Consider the following 17,246-nt stretch of genomic DNA (forward strand, 5'->3'; position numbering starts at 1 on the left):
TTTTTCTACAGGATATGCTCTAGGAATTATTTGGGGGAAATTTTACAGCCTGTGTTATACAGGAGATCAGATTAGATCAGTGATTTTCAACCTTTTGTCATTTGCAGACCCCTAAAAAATTTCAAATGGAGGTGTGGACCCCTTTGGAAATCTTAGCGATAGTCTGCGGACCCCTGGGTTGAAAACCACTTGATTAGATTATCACAATGGTCCCTTCTGGCCTTGAAATTTATGAAAAACTATGAACCTGACTTGGTAACTCATGTGAAAACTACAAGTTGACATGTCTTCCCTTGGATTTTATCTCAAGTTAGCTAACCTGTGTTAAGAGCATATCTTTTTTTGTATTGAAGACAAAGCCTCCACTAGCTTTCCAAGTTTCACACCCAGGGTACGTCTACACAACATTTGGAGGTGTAACTGCAACACATGTAGACATACCCAGGCTAACTTTATACTAGCAAGTTTATATACCAATAACAGTGAAGCCATGGCAGCACACTATACATACTGCAATCACAGACCCCAACTGCAGTGTAGATGTACCTTCAAATGCCAAAGGTCCAATTCCTAAACCTATTTTCCCATTTTGGCAATGGTTCTCAGTCAATTTTCATTTAAAACAACCAGGTTGCTAAATTTTGGCACCTTCTCTTCCCAGCATTTTAGCAAGGTCAAGTTTCATAGTTGTTACACTTGAAATAGTGTTCCAATTCTTGTCCATTTCACATTTGGAAACCAAATTTACTGCTGTTTAACTTGCCAGACTTAAATGAAAATTGTGACGTTAAATAAGTGATGATAGAGTTTGCCCCTTCAACCTAGTGCCAGCCTATTATGGTTAATAACTGCACCAGAGAAGCACTTCTGCAAATTCAATCCAGAGAACTTCCCTTGAAATAAGGCAGCTGGTAAAAATGCTTGTAAGTGACAAATCTGCAAAGAGCAAGTTGTTCCACTCCCAAACCAAAACAATAAATTCAACCAATATATTTGAGAAACTTTCCAGCAACAGAAAGATGAAGGCTGGTACAGCCCTGTTTTGTAAAATTATTGAGATAGAATATTAGCTATTATAATCTGATCAGATCTAAAACAAGCAAGTTTCTAAGAAGGGTATGACCATAGAACCATAGTAAACTGTGAAGTAGGATATTTAGTACATTCTGGCATAAATTATATCCTTAGGAGAGAAAGGGGTACAGATTATATTGGATTTATTTAGTACTTATATTTAAATGACAAGCAGAATAAAGATTTGGGGGAGAAAAAGTTCTGCTGATGAATGAGGATTTATTCACACAATCAAACAAAGAATGGGACTGTACAACTGTACAGTGCATGTGCAATAGAAGGCCAACACTGGAGAAAGGCATGAACATGTCTCAATCTATTATATAGGATCCTTCACAGCTGCCAATATAAAAGGGTAAGAGGCTTTATACACCATTAACAAAATTATGCATGTAGGCTCAAAAGCCTGTCTCGCTCACTAACAGAAGTTGGGTTCAATAAAAGATATTACCTCACACACCTTGTCTTTCTAATATCCTGGAACCGACATTGCTATAACAACTCTCCATATATCAACAGTACCTAGGAAGATTCTATTTACATTTGCATCTAATGAAGTGGGTTCTGACCACAAAAGCTTATGCCCAAATACATTTGTTAGTCTTTAAGGTGCCACAGAACTCTTGCTGTTTTGCTAAAAACAGACTAACATGACTACCCCTCTGGAACTCTATTTACAGTATTACTTTGAATATTATATTAAAACTTAAAATGACACCTTAAAACTTCATAACATTTAAAAACATTCTGTATTCAATGCATAACCAGAAGTTATTACTATTATAGGCATAATATGAAAACATTCCTATCTAATAATTAACATTTAAATAACTGTAGGTTCTCTTTAGTGTTAGAAAACAATGTACATTTAATTTGCTTTGAAATAATATAAAATGCCTTAACTAATAAAATTTATTTGGAACGGTAATTTGTTCACTTTGCTGAAGCTAATCTTTTAAAATTAAATTCGGTATGGAATTAATAGAATGCAATGATCTTTGAATAATTCTGAACTTCTGTAGTTTGCTCTACTTGAACAATGTAGGGGAAAGGTGATTATTTCAAACTGTTCAAGTTCTGAAACACTGTCTGATATCATGAATATAATGAATATTTTATGTATTGAAAAGATTTTTATTTATGCTTATCATTTTCAGCATCCCACATCATAATGCTTTATTCCACCTGCTTGGGAAAGATATCATTACTTTTCCCATAAAGATACTCATTTCACACAACACTAAAGCTGCTGTTGCATTTCCTGCCACAAAGCAGCCAGTTCTACTACTCAAACATGAAATACTTAGAGGAGAATAATAAAGGATTACAGATGGGAAAATCAAATAGCACAGGATTAACATATCATATCCTAAATTAAACTGTTTCATGTCCATATATCAATCTGTTGGATACAAAGGGATAACCCTTGTAACCCCTGATTATAGATATGTGAGCAAATAGGTAATAAAGCATCAGCAATCTGAAATCAATTTATTAATAATAATGCACTAAAGTCCTCTCTGTTTACTCATCTAGCATATAACTCATATTTTTCCACTAAATATAAGTGGTTTTGTATATCTGACATTAAAAGTGTAAGAAAACAGTATTTTGTCTTTTCAATAACTCATTGATATTGTGATGGAAGCATTTTAAAAATCTAAAAATAAACAACAAAATAAAAGCCTCCGAGCTTGGCTAGCATTCAAAGGAAAGACACATCTTCAGAAGGTATGGGAAATAGATGAAAATGAGCAACTTCAATGTATTCTCTCCTTAAAAAAACAAGCAGACCTGCTTCATATTTATGGCAATAAGTACTTGTCAGTGTGCCAGTATTTCCATTATGAACCACTATTTTCCAATGTTTCTCATTCAACAAAAGGCAAAGCATGCTCCAGACTGAAAGGGTATTAGGCTGAGCTGTGGAAGGATTTTTATCAAAACTCTACTTTTTTTCTTTCTGGAAACAGCTACAGATGACCTTTTGTACTGTTTAAGCAAAAGACAAAATTAGTTTAAAAAAAAATTAGATTCTAATATAGAGAGGATGCCCTTAATATGGATTCTATTCCATTTACACTAATTATTGAAACAATTACTGACCTTGCAGACTCCATCATAGCATGGTGACTTATACACTTCTATTGAGATATAATATATTCACTGAGGGTTTGTTTTTTTTTTATCTAAGGTTCAGCTCCTTTCTGATACATTAGCATAACTCTCTGCACAACTAATCTGTGACATCTCTGGTTTGTCAAAATTGAGAGTATGCTGCCCTTCTCATACATGAAAACTACACTGTTCAGGGATGTAAAATGATGTACTATGTCAATTAACTTGCAAACGAGACAAAAACTGCAGCTGTCCTGCCTCTTAGCCCAGACATCACCCACATCCCACAGCTGGAGGCAAAAAGAGAAGACTCACCCTGTCTGCTGCCCTAGGCCTAAGCTTTGCTGACAACCACCTACATCTGGAGACAAGGTCAAAGATAGAAAAGACAGAAGACGTTTCCAAGTTTTTTTCACTCTTTAGATCACTGAGCTTGGCTGTCTGCAGAACATGAGGCCTTCCATAGCCTTGGGACATGGTATAATTCCTTAATTCTTCTTAATAGCACCGTAATTCCTCATTGCTTCTGAATACTAAATCCCCAGAAGATGGTTAACATTTACAAGTTATATTTGTTAATTTCGTAACAGATTTTCATTTGTAAACCATGCAGTACTTTAAAACATATATTGAGTCTTATTGAGACTTCATCCCAGTAAGATCAATAATTATCAAGCAGAACAATATACATTCTATAGATGACTAAACTGAGGCACAGAAAGGTTAAATGATTTGCCCACAGTTCCTAACCATTTTATCTAGAAATTGTATATCAATATGAGGAGCAAAAGGATACTAGGAGAAATCTATGACCAGCAGATTTAAGGACAATAAGAAGGAGTAGTTCTCTGTGTATATAAACGTATCGGGGGGGGGGGGGAAAAAATGGCTATTTACCTTCATAACTGTTGTTCTTTGAGATGCGTTGTTCATGTCTATTCCATTCTAGGTGTGTGCGTGCCCAGGTGCACGCTTACTGGAATTTTTTTCCTTTAGCAGTAACCATAGGGCCAGCTCTAGTGCCTGCTAGAGCCCCATGCTCATGCCGCGGTATATGAGGTGTCATTGGCCCTGTGCTCCCTCAGTTCCTTCTTGCTGTCAACTACAACGGTGGGGATGGAGGGCGGGTCATGGAATGAACATGAGCAACATCTCGAAGAACACAAGTTACGAAGGTAAGTAACCATCTTTTCTTCTTTGAGTTATTGCTCATGTCGATTTCATTCGAAGTGATTCACAAGCAGTATCCCTGGAGGTGGGCTCAGAGTTCAAAGATACGCCGTTTTCAGCACTGCTCTGCCAAAGCTGGCCTTGTCCCACACCTGCTGGATGATGGCATAATGGGACGTGAAGGTGTGGACCAAGGACCTGGTAGGGGCCTTACAGATGTCTTCTGTCAGTACTTGCACCACAAAAGTTGCCGAAAAGGCTTCTGCCCTTGTGGAATGGGCTGTGACAATTTCTGGTAGAGGAACATTTGCCTACTCATAACAGAATCTGATGCAGGAAGTTATCCATGAGAAGATCCTCTAGGAGGAAAGCGGTAAGCTTTTCATTTTTCTACCACTGCAACAAGGAGTTGCATGGTCCTATGGAAAGGTTTTCTCCTTTCAATGTAGAAGGTTAAGGCATGCCTGACATCAAGTATGTGCCATTATGTTCCTCATTCGAGCTATGCGGTTTTGGAAAGAACACTGGAAGAAATATCTCTTGATTATGAAACTGAGACACCAACTTGGGTAAAAGGTCAGGTGCGGTCCTTATAGAACACTGTGTCTGGTGGCCCAGAGGTGAGTGCCGTAATCTCAGAAACCCTTCATGCTGAGAGGATTTCTACCAGGAAGGTCACTTTCCAGGAAAGGAGCAACAAGGAGTAGGTAGACAAAGGCTCGAAGGGTGGCCCTGTGAGCCTTGATAGAACTAGGTTCAGATCCCAGGGGAGGAACAGGTCCCAAACTTTAGGTAAAGCCTCTCCAGGACTTTAAGGAAGCTAACCATCATGTAGTGGGAAAAAACTGATTTCCCTTGGATCGGAGTATGAAATGCAGAGATGGCTGCCAGATGGATTTTAACAAAGAATTAGCAAGGCTTTGACGTTTCAGATCCAACAAGTAGTCTAGTATAGACTGGACTGATGCCTGATGAGGTGAGATTTTTCTGGCCTAATGCGCAACGGGTGAATCTTTTCCACTTGGCCAGATACGACATCCTAGTGGAGGATTTTTTGCTGCCCATCAGGATTTGCTGGACCTGGGACGAGCATGCCTATTCGTTAGTGTTTACCCACTCAGCCTCCATGCCATCAGGGGTAGGGATCCTAGGTCTGGGTGTAGGAGCTGGCCATGGGAGAAGAGGTTGGTCCAACGTAGGGGGATAGGGCACACTAACAGTTCCAGCAGAGTGCAAAACCAATGCTGATATGACTATGCGGGAGCTATGAGGATCACATCCACCTTGTCTCTCTTGATCTTCAACAGGATTCTGTGTATAAGTGATATCGGCAGGAAGACATACAGGAGTGCTCCCGTCCACAATAAAAGGAAGACATCAGACAGCAAGCCCTCGTCAAGCCCACACATCGAACAGAACTGGTGGTATATGTTGCTCAGTTTGGATGCAAAAAAGGCCCATTTGGAAAGAATTCCACCTTCGGAAAATCATGTTGGCCACCTCTGGGTGGAGTGACCGTTCGTGGCGAGGTAAGAAGGACCTGCTGAGGAGGTCCGCTATGGCATTCCTGGCTCCTGGGAGATAAGAAGCCATGATATGAATATTGTGTTGAATGACGAAGTTCCATGGGCACATGGCCTCTTGACACAGGGCCGGAAAGTAGGCTTCGTCTTGCCTGTTGATGTAAAACATTGCAGCAGTATTGTCCGTCAGAACCTGTATTACTTTGCCCATCATGAAGGGGAGGAATACTTGGCAAGACAGACATATTCCCCTGAGCTCCTTGACATTTATGTGGAGGTTGCAGTCTTCTTGCGACCAGGTCTCTTGGGTGCTGTGATCGATGCTGATGTGAGCCCCCCATCCGATGTCCAAGGCATCAGATACATGGGGTGATCGAGGAGACTAACCCTTCGAAGGGCATGCCCCGCATCACCAAATAGGTGTTCAGTCACCAACTTAGAGTTGACAAGATGGTGTCTGCTTGGGGTATATGCCAAGGCCTGCCATGACTGTAATGACCACAGCCTTAAACGTGTATGGCGTACCACGTATGTGCAAGCCACTGTATCACCTAGTAGCTTGAGTCAAGTCCGGGCTGTTGTGAAGGGAAAGGCACAGATGTGCATATCGAGGTCTGACATGGTTTTGAATCGAGGCTCTAGGAGGAAGGCCCTGGCTTGGGTAGAGTCGAGGACTGCCCTGATAAACTCTATTCACTGGGCCAGTGATAACATTGATTTTTGTTCATTTATTGTTAGGCCAAGACGGTGCCAAATGGCCCAAATTAGGTTTAGGCTGTTCCGGACCTGAGACTGGGACTTGCCCTTGATTAGCCAGTCATCCAGGTGTAGTAAGAAATGAGAGTTTAAGGCCTGTGAAACAGGTTAAAGGCCTAAGTGGAAAAAACCGAGTGAACAGGAGTATAAGAGAAAAAACCAAGCTAGCTGAAATTGGCACAGGAAAGTGCTGTCAAAATACTAAATTATGTAGCAGGTATAGGAGGTACCAAGATACTAACACCCTAGAATGACACTGATGAATAGAAATGACTAAAAAGTGATAAATGGAGTTGTTTTGCCCAAATCAGCCAATTAACGGAAAAAAGTGGTATTCGACTACGTCAAGAGGGTGGCAACTACCTATGTCAAAAGGGGCAGATTGAAATTGTATGAAACAATGTATAAAAGAGGGTGTCAGAGGGAATACTGACGTCCGGTCTAGGGGATAACGGAAAGTCCCGCCACTGGGCCGTGGCCTATGTAACGTTGCCTATACGAAACTGACCCAGAGATACTCTGTAGGCTACTTATTATTGTGCCGCACGCAACAAACCTGGCCTGGGTGCCTTCATTGCTCAGCTAATCCGTGGTTGTGTCGATTCATTCCATCGTGAGAGCCGTCTCAGTTTCCTGATCAGAGCTGGGACAGCATCTGTACAGGAACACATGCACGCAGCCTACACCGATAAACACCGGGGGCCAACACACCGTACCACACCAGGTAAGGATAAAATTGCACTCTCCGGTGCCTTAGGTGTGCAGCCACCACCACCATGCATTTTGTGACTACCCTTGGGGACAGAGGAAAGGCCAAAGGGCAGTGCTCCCAGACTAGAACTCAAATACAGACTATATACAGAATTGCTAGACAAAAAAAAAAAGAAAGCAACTAAATTATAACTACTATGGGCAAGTTATGAACACTTGCAACAGCAAGCGAAAGAGAGAGAGAGGGTGCCAGCGGCCATCATGGGCAGAAAGAAGGAACTGACGGAGGCACAGGGCCAGTGACATCTCATATACTGCAGCATGAGACCGGGGCTCCAAAGGGTGCCAGAGCCAGCCCTACAGATTCTGCTAAGGGAAAAAAATTCCAGTCACCATGCACGTGGGTGTGTTTACACCTAGAATGGAATCGATATAAGCAAGTACTCAAAGAAGTAATGTAAAGGTCCATTACTATTGTTATCAATAACAATTCAGAAAAGCTGGAAGCATCCAATAAATATCTGTGTTCTGCATTTGAGAAAAAGCCATATGATGTATTCATACAATATAATGATGATTTCCGTTCCAACAGTAACAAAGGAGGATGTAGCAGTCTCTGAAATGCTTCCATTTCCATACACAGGGCCAGTTAGGCAGGCAGAACTACAGGGTCTCAACGTGTGGATAAGACAATGGTATTGGGAGCAGGGATTTAGCTTTATTAGAAACTTCGGAATCTTTTGGGAAAGAAACCTATACAGGAAAGATGGACTCCACCTAAATCAAAATGACAACAGATTGCTGGAATGTAAAATTAAAAGGGTAATAGAGGAGTTTTTAAATTAAGGGCTGGGGGAGAAGATAACAGGTGTGGAGGAGCACATAGTTTGGAGCGAGATATCCTTTAAGGGAGGATTCATTAAAGTGGATATCTATATCCTGATAAAGAGGAGAGGAAAGAAGTTGATCAAGTATGTGATGGAAATTAAAAGAAACAGTCAAATGAAAAAAGAGTCCCATTCAATTACATCACATGAAGACAGACAACTAAATATTGACAAATTTTGTAAGGGCTTGTATACATTGGCTAGAAGTCTAAATACAAAGATGGGTGAACTAGAGTGCCTGGTATTAAATGAAGATATTAATATAATAGGCATCACTGAATCTTGGTGGAATGATGATAATCAACTGGACATATATAAAATAAAATAAGTATAAAATATATGGGAATGACAGAGTAGGTCACACTGGATGGGAAGTGGCACTATATGTGAAAGACATCTGAGTCAAATATAAAAAAAAATCTTAAATGAATCAAACTGTACCACAGAATCTCTATGGATTGAAATTCCATGCTTAAATAATAAAAATATAGCAATAGGAATAGGTTACAAAAAACCCAGAAAACCCAATAAAAATGGGTGATTTCAACTATCCACCTAGAAACTAGGTACATGTCATCTCAGGATGGGATGCAGAGATAAAATTTCTAGACACTATAAATGACTGCTTCTTGAACCAGCTAGTCCTGAAACCCACAAGGTGATGGGCAACTCTTGATTTAGTCCAAAGTGAAGCACAGGATCTGGTCCTAGAGGTGAACACAGCTGAACAGCTCAGTAACAACAACCATAATATAATTAAATGTAACATTCTTGTAGGGGAAAAAATAGCAAAGAAACAAACCATAGTAGAACTTAAGGGGAACTACACAAAAATAAGGGAGCTACTTAAATGGAAAGTAAAAAGGAGTTGTCACAAGAATGAAATGCCTGCAAACTGCATGGAAAATATTTTAAAACTCTATAATAGAGACTAAAATTAAACATATAGCTCAAATAAAGAATAAACCATGAGAGGATTGGAAAATGTCACCATGGCTATGCAGCAGAGTAAAAGAGGCAGTTAGAGGCAAAAAGGTATCCTTTAAAAATTTGAAGTCATCTCCTACCGAGGAAAGTAGACAGAAGCATAAACTCTGGCAAGTCAAGTGTAAAAGTATAATTAGGCAGCCCAAAATAGAATTTGAAGAACAACTAGCAAAAAACACAAAACCTAACAGCTATTTCTTTAAAATACAGCAGAAGCAGGAAGCATGCCAAACAATCAAAAGGGCCACTGGACGATCAAGGTGTTAAAGAAGCACAGAAGGAATACAAAATGGCTGCAGAGAAGCTAAAATAATTCTTTTTCATCAGTCTTCACTGGAGAGGATGTGAGGTAGATTCCCCACACCTGAGCCATTCTTTTTACATTACAAATCTGAGGAAATCTTCCAGATTGAGAGGTCAGCAGAGGTAGTCTTGAAACAAACTGATAAACTGAACAGTAATAAGTCTCCAGGACCAGATGGTAGTCACCCAAGAGGTCTGAAGGAACTCAAATATGAAATTGCAGAACTACAAACTGTGGTATCTACCTTATCACTTATATCACCCTCTGATAAAGGTGATCTAGTGAATATAAGGAACTTGGACTTTCAGAAAGCCTTTGACGAGGTCCCACACCAAAGGCTCTTAAGCAAAGTAAGCAGTCATGGGATAACAGGGAAGGTCCTCTCATGGACAGTACCTGGTTAAAAGACAGGAAAAAAGGGGTAGGAATAAATTGTCAGAATCCACAATGGCAGAGGTACCCAAATTACGGCCCACGGGCTGCATCCGGCCCGCCAACACATTTTGACCAGCCCGCTGAGTCCAGTGGCATTACAATTACATGCGGCCCTTAATAACTGAACATATAACATAAGCCAGTAAAATCTCCAGAGAATGGGTCAGATCATGCATTCATGCTTGTTTTTTAAACAGGAATCTGTTTTTCTTTTGTAATATAACTGTTAAAATGTATATATAGTCAGGTTTTATTATTTAGTAATAATTACTTTTAACAGCAGGCAGACGGTTTTGTTTAAAAAAAAATCTGCTGTACAGTTGGCGGCTGCATAATTTTTCCCGGGCTCAGTGTCCCTGTCATAGGTAGAATTATGAATTAAGTGGGAAGCCGAGCATGAGGATATAAAAAGCGAATACACTGATATCCGGTGTGGGAGTTATGAGTGGAAAAAGACTGGCGAGGAGAGAAGGAGGAGAAAAGAAAAAAAACCAGAATCAAAAGAACACATTAAATTTGAAGCCTTCAGTTTACTTGCAATATGTCTAAGAAGGAGAAGAGAAAAACTGATTCCAAATGCAGGGTGTTTAACCAAGAGTGGACAAATTACACTAAGCAAGTTTCCAGATGACACTAAGCTAGTGGGAGTGATAGATACCCTGGAAGATAGGAATAGGATACAGAAGGACCTAAACAAACTGGAGGATTGGGCCAAAAGAAATCTGATGAGGTTCAACAAGGACAAGTGCAGAGTCCTGCACTTAGGACTGAAGAATCCCATGCACAGCTACAGACTGGGGACCGACGAGCTAGGCAGCAGTTCTGCAGAAAAGGACCTGGGGGTAACAGTAGATAAGAAGATGGATATGAGTCAGCAGTGTGCCCTGGTTGCCAAGAAGGCTAATAGCATATTGAGCTGCATTAGTAGGAACATTGCCAGCATATCACGGGAAGTGATCATTCCCCTCTATTCGGCATTGGTGTGGCCGCATTTGGAGCATTGTGTCCAGTTTTGGGCCCCCCACTACAACAAGGATGTGGAGAAGTTAGAGAGAGTCCAGCGGAGGGCAACAAAAATGATTAGGGGGCTGGAGCACAAGACTTATGAGGAGAGGCTGAAGGAAGTAGGCTTGTTCAGTCTACAGAAGAGACGAATGAGGGGGAATTTGATAGCAGCGGTTAACTACCTGAAAGGGGGTTCCAGGGAGGATGGAGCTAGGCTGTTCTCAATGGTGGCAGATGACAGAACAAGGAGCAACGGTCTCAAGTTGCAGGGGGAGAGGTCTAGGTTGGACATTAGGAAAAAAAGTTTTTCACTAGGAGAGTGGTGATGCACTGGAATGGGTTACCTAGGGAGGTGGTGGAATCTCCATCCTTCGAGGTTTTTAAGCTGCGGCTTGACAAAACCCTCGCTGGGATTATTTAGCTGAGGTTAGTCCTGCTCTAAGCAGGGGGTTGGACTAGATGACCTCCTGAGGTCCCTTCCAACTCTATGATTCTATGATTATTTCTTTTACAGTACAGGAAACCGTTTGTCTCATTTGCAAAGAGTCTGTGTCTGTATTCAAGGAATTCAATGTTCACTGACATTTTGAGTCTCATCACAAAGAAAAATATGATAGTCTGCAAGGAAAAGTGTGATCTGACAAAATTGCAAGACTTAAAAACGGACTATCAAAACAGCGAAACATTTTGAAACTGAAATCGGAGGAGAATCTGTCATCCCTTCGTGCCAATTTTTATGTTGCTAAACTGATTGTGGACAGCGGGAGTCCCTTTACAGATGGAGAATTTGTTAAGTGGTGCATGACTATAGTCGCTGAAGAGGTGTGCCTGGAGAAGAAAAAAGCCTTCATTTCTGTAAGTCTCTCCTCTTCAAGTAGCATTATGCGAAGAATTGAAGAAATGGGGGATAACATGTTTATCCAGCTCCAAAAAAAAATCTAAAAACTGACTTTTTTTCCCGCTTGCACTTGACGAAAGTAATGATGTAAGTGACATGGCACAGCTTATCATTTTTATCGGTGGAGTTGATTCTAATTTAGGCCTCTCTGAGGTGCTTGCTAGTCTCCAAAGCCTCAAGGGTATAATGACAGGTGAGGATAGTTTTGAAAAGCTTTGCGAAACAATGGCTGTTTTGGCATTAGACTGGGCAAAGTTAACAAGTGTGACAACTGATGGTGCTCCATGCATAGTTGGTAAAACAAAGGGACTTACTGGTCACATAAACAGGAAAATGGATGAACGCGGTCTCACACGTCCAGTACAAATCCACTGCATAATTCATCAGCAAGCATTATGCTGCAAAATAGTGTAATGCGGTTCCATCATGAAGGTTGTTGTATCATGTGTGAATTTTATCCAAGCAAACTGTCATTACTACAGACAGTTCCAGGAATTTCTTTCTGATCTTGACTCAGTGTATAGAGATGTGCTGTACCACACAAAAGTGCGATGGCTGAGTCGGGGCAGAGTTTTGAAACGTTTTTACAAACTGCTTCCTGAAATTAACACATTTCTCTTGACAAAGGACAAAACTGTCCCAGAGCTAACCAATCTGGAATAGAAATAGTACCTTGTCCTTTTGACTGATGTAACAGAATTTTTTAACTTCCTTAATCTACAGCTGCAAGGCAAGGGAAAACTCATATGCAACATGCCGCGCGGTCTCGTTCCTTTTCCTTCCGGTGTGGAGCCGTTCGAGTAGGGGCAGACATGGCGATCCGCTACCCCATGGCCGTCGGCCTGAGCAAGGGCCACAAGGTGACGAAGAACGTGTCCAAGCCCCGGCAGTGCCGCCGCAGAGGGCGCCTGACCAAACACACTAAATTCGTGCGAGACATGATCAGAGAGGTCTGTGGCTTTGCCCCTTATGAGAAACGTGCTATGGAATTGCTGAAAGTTTCCAAGGACAAACGTGCTCTGAAGTTCATAAAGAAAAGGGTTGGTACTCACATTCGGGCCAAGCGGAAACGGGAAGAGCTCAGCAATGTCCTGGCAGCCATGAGGAAGGCTGCTGCCAAGAAGGATTAAGCTACACAAACTCCTGTAACTCAATGAAGTGTGTTGTGAGACTCCAAAAAAACAAAACAAAACAAAACAAAAAAAAAACATGTATTCAATGTAAAGGGATTCAAAGTTCAATTAAGAGTGCTTGTAAAACTCGTGAAGGAAGGAAACATGGCTCATTTGCCTACTTTTCAACAAATGTCTGCTGAAGCACCAGGAGTCCCATTTCCAGTAGAAAAGTGTGCTGATGCACTGGAAATGTTGCAGACTGACTTCAAGGAGAGATTCCATGAACTGCCAAAGATATTCATTCGCCTTTTTCAAAATCCATTTGAAGCTGACGTAGATGAAGCCCTGCCTTCTTATCAGCTTGTGTTGGCCAAATTACAAGTGATGCTCCGAAAGACTTGTTCAAGTCAAACAATCTTCTTGACTTCTATGTCGCCCTTCTCAAGGACACTTATCCAAACATTAAAAAAATAGCTCTTTAAATGTTTACCATCTTTGGCAGCACCTATATATGTGAGCAAACCTCAAGAATGAAATTACTGAAATCTCAGATGAGATCAAGAATCACTGATGAACAACTGCATCAGTCACTGAGACTACATGAGTCCACCATGGAGCTTGACATTGAATTTCTTTCCAGCCAGAAGCAAGCCCAGAGTTCACACTAATGAAGAAGGTGTTACTTACCATGCAAAGGCAAGCTAATTGTTTTTGTACAAACTGTAATAAAAATATTAATAACACTCTTGAAAATATTTTCCCTTATTGTGAACATTCTTTTGTGTACAAAATGTATATACTATTTTTTATAATTGACCCGCTCCAGCCCACCATAAGAGTAAGACTGAGTGATGTGGCTTTAGGGGCAGCCCTAGGGACCACTGCATAATCGAAAGAGATAAATAGCAGGGTCTCCCAAGGATCTGTACTGGAAGCTGGGCTGTTCAACATATTCATAAGTGATCTGGAAAAGGATGTAAGCAGTGAAGTGACAAACTTTGCAGACAATTCAAAATGACTCAAGATTGACAACCCCTGGACTTAACTATCTTTTTTTTGCAGGGACCACCTTTGAAAATATTTCAGGCTGTGATGACCCCCCCGTTATGCCATGCCACCCTTACTTCTGCACTGGTGCCAGGGGAAGTGCTGCCTTCAGAGCTGGGCACCTGACCAACAACTGCTGCTCTCTGGCCACCCAGCTCTGAAGGGCTTGGACTGACAGCCAGAGCCCTGGCATGCATGGGGGCCGACAGCTCAAGACCCCCCCCCAATAATCTCATGACCCCGCAGATCCCCGCAGTTTGAGAACCCCTTGTAAAGTCCAAAGCAAAAAGTTACAAAGGGATCTCACAAAACTAGGTGACCGTGCAAAAACAAAACAAAACAAAAAAAGCAGATGAAATTCAATGTTGATAAATGCAAAATAATGCACATTGGAAACAATCTCAACTATACATATAAAATGATGGGGTCTATATTAGGTGTTATCACTTACAAAAAAGATCTTGGCGTCATCATAGGTAGTTCTTTGAAACATCTGTTCTATGTGCAGCAGCAGTCCAAAAAAGCTAACAGAATGTTAGGAACCATCGACGTCTAGTTTGCAGCCGGTATCAAGGGGAGTGCCTCAGGGGTCAGTCCTGGGGTTGGTTTTATTCAACCTCTTCATTAATGATCTAGATGATGGGATGGATTGCACCCTCAGCAAGTTGTGGATGACACTAAGTGTGGGGGGAGTGGTAGAAACACTGGAGGGTAGGGATAGGATACCAAGTGACCTAGACAAATTGGAGAATTGGGCCAAAAGAAATCTGATGAGGTTCAACAAGGACAAGTGTAGAGTCCTGCAATTAAGACAGAAGAATCCATACACACTGCTACAGACTGGGGAGTGACTGGGTAGGCAGCAATTCTACAGAAAAGGACTTTGGGGTTACAGTGGACAAGAAGCTGGATATGAGTCAAGAGTGTGTCCTTGTTGCCAAGAAGGCTAACAGCATATTGGGCTGCATTAGTAGGAGCACTGCCAGCAGATTGAGGAAAGTGATTATTTCCCTCTATCTGGTACTGGTGAAGCCACAGGTGGAATACTGTGTCCAGTTGTGGCCACCCTGCTACAGAAAGGATGTGGACAAATTGGAGAGAGTCCTGCGGAAGACAATGAAAATTATTAGGAGGCTGGGGCACATGATTTATAAGGAAAGGCTGGCAGAACAAGGCTAATTTAGTCTGAAGAAGAGTGGGGGGGGATTTGATAGCAGCCTTCTACTACCTGAAGGGCGGTTCCAAAAAGGATGGAGCTAGGCTGTTCTCAGTGGTGGCAGATGGCAGAACAAGGAGCAATGGTCTCAAATTGCAGTGGGGGAGGTCTACTGTGGATATTAGGAAAAACTTTTTCACTAGGAGAGTGGTGAAGCACTGGAATGGGTTACCTACAAGGTGGTGGAATTTCCATCCTTAGAGGTTTTTAAGGCCCAGCTTGAAAAAGCCCTGGCTGGGATGATACAGTTGGGATTGGTCGTGCTCTGAGCAGGGGGTTGGACTAGATGACCTCCTGGGGTCCCTTCCAACCCTAACCATAGAATCATAGAAGATTTGAGTTGGAAGGGACCCCAGGAGGTCATCAAGTCCAACCCTCTGCTCAGAGCAGGACATCTTCAGTGATTCTATTAAAAAAAAAAAAAAAAAAAAGGGGGGGGGGGAGAAATAAAACAGAAAACATAATGCCACTATAAAAATCCATAATACACTTACAATTTGAATACAGTGTGCAGTTCTGGTCGCCCCATCTCAAAAAAAGACATAATACAATTTTTTTTAAAAGTACAGAGAAGAGCAATAAAAGTGATTAGGGTATGAAATAGCTTCCACATGAGGAGAAATTTAAAAAACTGGGATTGTTCAACTTAGAAACGAGATGACTAAGTGGGGATAAGATAGAGGTTTATAAAATGATGAATGGTGTGGAGAAAGTGAATAGGGAAGTATTCTTTACCCCTTTACGTAACACAAGAGCCCGGGGTCACCCAATGACATTAATAGGCAGCAAGTTTAAAACAAACAAAAGGAAGTACTTCTTTACACAATGCACAGTCAACCCTGTGAAACTCTTTGCCAGGGGATATTGTGAAAGCCAAAAGTATAAATGGGTTAAAAAAAGTATTAGATAAATTCATGGAGTATAGGTCCATCACTGGCTATTAACCAAGATGGTCAGGGATACAATCTCATGCTCCACATGTCCCCAAACCTCTGACTGCCAGAAGGTGGGACTGGATGACAGGAGATGGATCACTCAATAATTGCTCTGTTCTATTCATTTCTTCTGAAGCATCTGGCACTGGCCACTGTTGGAAGACAGGATACTGGTCTAGATGGAGAATTGGCCTGACCCAGTATGGTCATTCTTATGTCAAACAGTCGCTACTAAAACTATACATTTTTATACCAGCAGGGTGGATAACTTGTAACCAAGAGCTTTAAAAGACTCTGGCCAAGGACCTCTGTGCACCATTAATGTAATTTTTAATAAGCCTTGGAACACTGGGGACGTTTCAGAAGACTGGAAGAAAGCTAATATTGTGTGTCAATATTTTAAAAGTGTAATTGGGATGAAGAGAAATGATAGGGCTGATATTATCATCATCCTGACATTAATCCCATGCAAAATAATATAATGGTTGATATGGGACTTGATTAATAAAGAATTAAAGGAGGCTAATACAATTAATGTCAAACATTATGGGTTAATGGAAACTAGATCTTGTCAAATTAATCTGTTATCTCTTTTTATAAGATTACAGGTGTAGTTGATAAAGGTAATAGTGTTGATGTAATATCTTCCAATTTGTGTAAGGCTCTTGACTTGGTACCTCATGACATTTTGATTAATAAACTAGAATGATACAAAGTTAACATGGCATACGTTATGGATTAAAATCTGCCTAATTGATTTGAGAGATTTGGACAGTAATCTGCTGAAAACATGTGATGAGAAACTTTACTTGAATCTATTATAATTTGTTAAATTAGGTATTTGTAAACGTCTGATCTTTATTTTTCTTGTAACCATTTCTGACTTTTATGCCTCGTTACTTGTACACACTTAAAATCTCTCTCTTTGTAGTTAATAAACTTGTTTTACTGCTTTGTCTAATCCAGTGTGTTCAAACTGAAATGTCTGACTAACTATTTGAGATAATAAATTGACATATTTTTCCCATAAAAGCATAATGGACTTAAAATATGTGTACCATCTAG

At 40.9% G+C, this 17,246-nt stretch overlaps 2 protein-coding genes across 8 annotated transcripts in view; one reads left to right on the forward strand and one right to left on the reverse strand.

The window, feature by feature from the left end:
• The window catches only part of IMMP2L (inner mitochondrial membrane peptidase subunit 2), a 781,125-nt gene that overhangs the window by 609,738 nt on the left and 154,141 nt on the right, over nucleotides 1–17,246 (reverse strand). The window lies entirely within an intron of this gene.
• LOC137163664 (large ribosomal subunit protein eL36) lies at nucleotides 12,624–13,039 on the forward strand. The gene has a single exon (XM_067563961.1). The coding sequence runs from the start codon at nucleotides 12,681–12,683 to the stop codon at nucleotides 12,996–12,998; it is 318 nt and encodes a 105-aa protein (XP_067420062.1). The 5' UTR covers nucleotides 12,624–12,680; the 3' UTR covers nucleotides 12,999–13,039.

This window comes from Emydura macquarii, unplaced genomic scaffold (genome assembly GCF_026122565.2).
Source record: "Emydura macquarii macquarii isolate MOO-44397 ecotype Brisbane River unplaced genomic scaffold, CSIRO-AGI_Emac_v2 contig_2636, whole genome shotgun sequence".
Taxonomy (NCBI): Eukaryota; Metazoa; Chordata; order Testudines; family Chelidae; genus Emydura; species Emydura macquarii.